Below are 6,593 nucleotides of genomic sequence, written 5' to 3'. Positions count from 1 at the left end.
AGTCAAACGCGCGGTCCTTGAACGCACCGTGGAGAGGAGCTACAGGCTCCTCCCTCTGTTTCAGCTGGACCAACGAGTTATTAAAGACTTCAAAAACTTCACAAGAGGCTGCAGGACATTACTGACTAGGTAAGAAAAGCTATGCTATTCCCAGAGGACTATATATCCCGTTGATTCGTTTAATGGTGCACAATTTTCTCTCACTGCAAAACTGTTGCTGAGTTGATCGGATTCTCCGCGATCCTACACGACCTACAAATGTCTAGTATTGTGCATGCATGCGTGCTCGATTCAGTAGTTGCTCAACAAATCTGTTGGGAGAGACAATTCGTTTTGAATGTGATTTTTGCATTTATAATTGATTGAGATCAGTGTGAGATTAGGTGATGATGATGTTATGTGAATTCTGTGCTGGATATTGGATGAAGCCTCAATTGCACAAAAAAAAAAAATCAATTTTCTACACATTACCCATCACCTTTTTTTCCTCTGAATTGTCAGTTTTCTAAAAAAATGCAAAAGTCGAAAGTAGATTGAGCTTTAATTGCTTAGAGGTGCAGTGGTTGGTATCCCCTCCTCATAGTGAAAACACTGAGTTTGAATCTGGGCCTGGGATTTCTCTGTGGGGTTTGCATATTCTCCCTGTGAGTAGATTCTCTCTGGATACAATGGCTTTATTTCTCAGTACAAAAACATGAAGCACCTGGTAACTTGGGGTTAACCTGTGGTTCCAAATTGCCTGTAAGGTGGGATTGTCTCCAATTCCCAGTAAGCCTTAACTGGTATATAAGATGGAGAGATTTTATTTGATGGAAAAAACCTTAAGCATTACCATCAAGCTTGAAAGTCCATACTTTGCACCACAAATTAAAGCTTCATTTTAACATAAGTTCAAATAAAATCTTGATGAAAACAACACTTTTCTCCAGTGTATTGTTGCTGTACATTGTTTCACAGTGAAAAATGATCAAAAGATGAGAACTTTAATGTTGATTGTAATTACAAATGCACTGAGGTGATAAAAGTCTTGTTGAGATGGATACTTACAACTAGATCCTGAATGTACAAAAACAAGTTGGATTTCAGCGAAGATATACTCTTGTTATCCTAATATAACATCATCCCAGACTATCATCAGACATCTCTAAAATTTGTAGAATAACTACATGTTTGTTAATGAGACAGAAATCAAACATTGTCTGGAGATTTACATCATGGCGGCCAGGGCTCAGCGTGTGTGACATGTTGGTGCAGACATGCGGGTGGCGGTGATAGGAGCCGGAGTCATCGGCCTGTCGACGGCTCAGAGCATCTATGAGCAGTTCCACTCCACCGTCAGTCCGCTGACCATTGAGGTGTACGCAGACCGCTTCACGCCGCTGACCACCAGTGATGGAGCAGCGGGATTCTGGCAGCCCTACCTCTACGATAAAGGCAACGTCCAGGAGACGTGAGCACAGGATCTGATTTTTACTTCAATTCACAAACACCGACCTGCACATTAACCCTGTGAATGTGTCCTCATCTTAAGAAAATGGAATAAGGAGACCTTTGACTACTTGCTGGGCTTCCTCAAGTCAGCGGAGTGTGTGAACATGGGTATTTTCCTCCAGTCTGGCTACAATGTCTGCGATGAACCATCACCGGTGAGTAGTTGTTCTCGGGAGAGTTTGACCACAAAGATGAGATTCAGCAGTGTTACCAAGACTTTTACAACTAAGAGCAAAGGTCCCCTTGCACTGAAAAGTACAGTTACTGCAACACTAAAAGAATCAACTTGTTCAAAATTTTATGAAAACATATTTGGATAAATGTAGTACTTTTTTTGGAGTTCACTGTCCAAAGATTCTTATGCTTCATTTTAACTGGCCCAGTCAACTGCAGAGCAAATGCCAGTGGCCCAGTGTCTAAAATGAGATTCACACCAAAGGACGAGAGCTTTGTTCAGGAGCATAAAGGACGCTTGTCTGTTCTGAGCGGGAAACACTAACAGAGAGGCCTGCGCAGGGTTGTGTTTACTCTCGGCCTTTTATAGTTAAAAGGGATGTTTTTAATGCTGCGGTCACACTATTAGATGAGCTGCTTTTTAATTGCAGGATCCCTCGTTCAAAGACACCGTCCTGGGATTCAGACAACTTACAGAACGAGAGCTGCAGTTGTTCCCCGGTTATATGTAAGTTCTCAGTGGAACTGCTGTGAAAGAATATGAACTGGTGAACAGACACATGCAAACAGAGAGATTTAGGGTCATGATTCAATTAAGCATGCAGAGAAAAAGTGTGAACTTCACACAGAAAGGCCAATAGGTGGGTTCAGGGCTCACAGTCCACATGAAAGGTACTACCCAACTATTGAGCGTTCTCAAAGAGTTTATATAAAAATGCAACGTATGCACTGCACATTATTGCACATTTATGCAATCAGGTTTTAAACTCTGGCTGGTGTGTTTTTTTTTCATGTGAGCAGTTTTGGATGGTTCAACACTGCGCTCATGGTGGAAGGCAAAACATATTTACCCTGGCTGATGAAGTGGTGAGTGATTACCTTTTTTTTTTTTTTTTTTTTTTTTTTAACTGCGAAACTAAAAGACTTTGCTGAGTCAGGTTAAGTTTGGACTTATAGTCTGTGTTCACTACAAGTAGTACTCAGTTTGTAATGCTGTCTGATGTGCACAATGTATATCGCAATTTTGCAGCCAAAAAAGACCCTTAAATGTGAAGCAAATGTTTGTGGACTTTAATCAACCAATCTGCAGAGAGGAGAAAAGTTAGAGTTTAAACAGCTGCAGAGAGTGACCTACATGCTGGGGAGTCAGGGTTTTTTTTTTTTTTGTTGTTGCTTGTCTACCTTCAGACTGGAGTGAATAATTGAATAATCTTGGATGCAGTCTTGCTCACATGTTTAGGATCGCTGCCTCTGAATTTGGACTCTCTTTTTTGAGGAAAAGTTTGGCTGTGCTTCTGAAATAATTCTCTGTTATTTTCAGGTTGCAGGATAGGGGTGTGAAATTTCATCACAAGAAAATAGAATCATTCAAAGAGGTCAGTTATGAACTCTTAAAAAACACATTAAATTAAAATGTTTATATATTTCACCATTCTGTTCTTTAATGTGATATCCAGGAGCTATGTTATAATGTCAGCAGAGAGGAGGAGAGTTGTTAGTCATCACACATGCTTGTCTAGTTTAACCTGACCTATGGATCCTTTATCTAATCGAGGTGTGTGTGAGTTAAAATCTCTGGCCCTGACTACATCTTAAACACACCGGCAGCCTCACTGTATTCTGTATCCATAATCACACGTTATTGTTTGTAGCTGATTATAATGTATCTTATTGAATTGTTTTTGGGGTTTTTGTGTTTTTCCGCCCCAAGTTTGACCTTTTTTTTGTACCATATGTATCACCTTTGACTATCTGCAGCTGGCTGAGGCCGGAGCAGATGTGATCATAAACTGCAGTGGGATGAGATCAGGAGACCTCCAGCCGGACGCAGAGCTGAAACCAGGCCGCGGTCAGATAGTGAAGGTGAGACGAAGCTGCCTGTTAACAGATCATATGAAAAGCTATGGAAATATGAGGGAAAACTGGTTTCTTTTTGTCGTATCACCATCCTTCAGGTGGAGGCTCCGTGGTTGAAGCACTGGATTATAACTCACAAATTTTCCAAAGGAACCTACAATTCTCCATACATCATTCCAGGGTAGGGCTGCTCAAGCAGTATGACAGATATTTCCACCGTTTACTTCTGTCACGTTACTTTTCATGACGTCTGATAGGAGCGGCCAAAAAAAAAAGAAGCATAAACACTTTACTCCAGATTTAATTTGACTGAATACTGTTGTTTGAATAAATTCCGCTGACGGCAGGCTGCCGCTGCAGAGGTTACATTCTGTCACCGGTGTTTGCAGGAGTCGTCTTGTGACAGTCGGTGGAACCTTCCAGTTAGGAAACTGGAGCGAACAGAACAACTCAGCTGATCACAAGAACATCTGGGAAGCTGCTTGTGAGCTGGAGCCCAGCCTCAAGGTGAGACGATAACATGAGGCCGTAAACAGGTGTTATGTCATGTTACGAGGTTAATAATCAACAAGAGGGCTTCAGCGTTGTAAAAATACGTTACATTTATTGACATAACTTTGTGGCCCCTTTGGTTAAGTGTTGACCTTTAGTGACCCGGATTTGAATCTCAGTCATGATCAGAAGGGCACCTAATGTGAAAACTGCAGTGAACCAGGGCGACCCTGTAATCTGAATAGAAATACTCATCAGATTGACATTTCTCATTCAGTCATTCAGTCTTCAAAACTGAAAAAAATAATAATTTAAAGAAAAACCCTAAAAGAAAGACATCATCACACAATGTAGGTATTTAATACTCAAGATTTTCTTGGACTTTTTATGTTAATTAAAAATAAAATCGTTTTTTTACATTTTTTTAATTTTTTCTTTTTTCAAACCTCAGCATGCCAGAATAGTAGAGGACTGGACCGGCCTCAGGCCTAGTCGAAGCAAAGTCCGCCTGGAGAGGGAGACCATACAATGTGATGGAGCTGAAATAGAGGTAAAGGTCTAAAACAGCGATGTCCAGTCTTGGTTCTGGAGGACTAAAGCCGTGCACATTTCCTCAATTTCCCTTTACAACACCTGATCATGACACTTTTATGAGAACCGGATGCATTTCATGTCGTGTTATGTTCAATCAGCTAGAAACTGAGGTAGTATCAAGTTGGGAAGGTCCCATTTCCCAGGTTACAACATGCAGTTATTTATGAATTGAGCAACAGGACGCAATTAAAAGTTGCAGGATGTCCTTCCAGAACCAAAATTAGACAGCTGTGATCAAAGACATGCAGGTTTGGCGATTGCATCTCTGTAAACACTGTGATGCTCTTTCAGGTGATACACAACTATGGCCATGGGGGTTTCGGACTCACCATTCACCGGGGCTGTGCCCAGGAAGCAGCCAGGCTCTTCGGTCAAATAGCCGAACAAAAAGGCAAAATTCCAAAAGCCCGCTTGTGAATATGGCAGCAGCAGTAGTAATGAATGCTTTCCTTCTTCAAATCCCAACTTCAGTTCTTATTTATACTGAAGCTAATCTAGAAGTTTGTTATTTAATTTCAGATACATGTCAGAATATATGATTGATGCATCAATGTGGTGCTTCACTCGAAGTAATTGGCTCTTTTTTCATTATGTGATATTTTGGAAGCAAAATATAAACAATGAGCTATGTTGAACAAAATTCCATTGAGTCGCCATTAATCTTCTCGTTTTATAAAATCTAAACAGGATTCCTCAAGTGAATTTTAACACCTGCTACAGGTAAACTTTGCCAACTAGATGCTTCTTTTCTATAGACAGATGGTCTGTGGGTGCCAATGTCTCCCAACCACTGCTCATTCTACTAATTTAAATTCTCTGTAAAATTATCCAGGAAAGTGTTTTAGATTTAATGGGGACTGAGGGTTCAATAGTGACACCTGTCTTTACACCAGCTGCCTTGCCGGAGGATGTTTATTGACTTTTAATATGGGGAGAAGAGAGAAGAGACAAGACTTTCATTATGATGAAAGTTGAAGAAGATGTGCAAGTTTGTATTCATCCAAAAACACTTGGAGCCTAAGTGCTACTTGTGTAGCTACTTTATCTTCAACATTGGTGGGGTGATAGCATTTTTCTTTATTACAACAAACACATAACTTAGATTTATACTTGAATTTAATGTTTCAAGCTGCTGTCTTGGCCAGGCTTCCCTTTAAAACAGGCTATTGTGTTTCAACAGAACTGAACTGGTTAAATAAAGGCTAAATAGAATAACATTTTTAATTTATATAACTCAGATTTATAGCATTGGTCCAACTTTCAAACCAGCTTTTATCTGGAGGGGTCATGATGATAAGAGCAGTGTAAAACACATTTGTGGTGAAAGAATACACCATGTTTGTTAAACTCGTGCATTATTACATAAGAGATGGCTCATCTGTATGCAGGAAAATGATGTAGTAGTTGTGATATAAAACCTGACAAACAGCTAAGCGATTAAAAATAACAATAACAGAATGAATCCACTCCATGTTTTTGAAAGATTATTTACTATAGTACACATGTATATCCAGTGCATTGACAGGAATCTGTGCACACAGACACTTAATGCAGCTCCATATCTCCGATGCTGGCGGGTAATGAGATCGCTTTCTGGACCGGCAATAGTCACAATCTCTTTATTTAAAAAAAAATGTTAAATAAACACAATGAAATAAAAAAAAACTTTGCTGAGTGCATTATTTGTAGGGTCAAATCAGTCTCGACGTCACCTCTAATACAAACAAAGCAAAGACAACAACTAAATCCAGTATTTTTCCATTATGTACAGACAGAGACTGTAACATCATGTTGAAATGCAAGTCTTTATCCCTGTGAGCGTGTGATGCAGCACGATAAAAGGTTTGTGGCATCATATTAACGTCATTTTACAGATTCGTGTGAAACCTTGCTGAATAGGCTCACACATATTTTATAATGGTGATTCTCCAATTTTAATTTCCTATTACTTACAGGTTTAGTGTCATAAATTACAGCCCAGAGCT

The 6,593-nt window shown here is 39.8% G+C and overlaps 1 protein-coding gene across 1 annotated transcript; it reads left to right on the top strand.

Moving 5' to 3' along the window:
• Nucleotides 1–99: 99 nt before the first annotated feature.
• LOC115398125 (D-amino-acid oxidase) lies at nt 100–5,137 on the top strand. Its single transcript, XM_030104773.1, has 11 exons — nt 100–129; nt 1,250–1,450; nt 1,532–1,646; nt 2,097–2,173; nt 2,467–2,532; nt 2,987–3,041; nt 3,424–3,528; nt 3,621–3,703; nt 3,912–4,029; nt 4,466–4,564; nt 4,900–5,137. Exons 2-11 carry the CDS (start codon nt 1,257–1,259, stop codon nt 5,023–5,025), a joined length of 1,038 nt encoding a protein of 345 aa, XP_029960633.1. The 5' UTR covers nt 100–129; nt 1,250–1,256; the 3' UTR covers nt 5,026–5,137.
• The last annotated feature ends 1,456 nt before the right edge of the window (nt 5,138–6,593 follow it).

This window comes from Salarias fasciatus, chromosome 12, assembly GCF_902148845.1.
Source record: "Salarias fasciatus chromosome 12, fSalaFa1.1, whole genome shotgun sequence".
In the NCBI taxonomy this organism is placed as follows: Eukaryota; Metazoa; Chordata; class Actinopteri; order Blenniiformes; family Blenniidae; genus Salarias; species Salarias fasciatus.
Note: the sequence above shows the minus strand (reverse complement) of the source record. Positions and strands in the feature narration are given on the sequence as shown.

What these genes read in the sequence shown, in the direction of transcription:
- LOC115398125 (XM_030104773.1), top strand. Translation starts at nt 1,257, where the DNA reads ATGCGGGTGGCGGTGATAGGAGCCGGAGTCATCGGCCTGTCGACGGCT. An exon ending in TTACCCTGGCTGATGAAGTG is followed by an intron (nt 2,533 to 2,986) that starts GTGAGTGATTAC and finishes TGTTATTTTCAG; the next exon opens with GTTGCAGGATAGGGGTGTGA. An exon ending in GTGATGGAGCTGAAATAGAG is followed by an intron (nt 4,565 to 4,899) that starts GTAAAGGTCTAA and finishes ATGCTCTTTCAG; the next exon opens with GTGATACACAACTATGGCCA.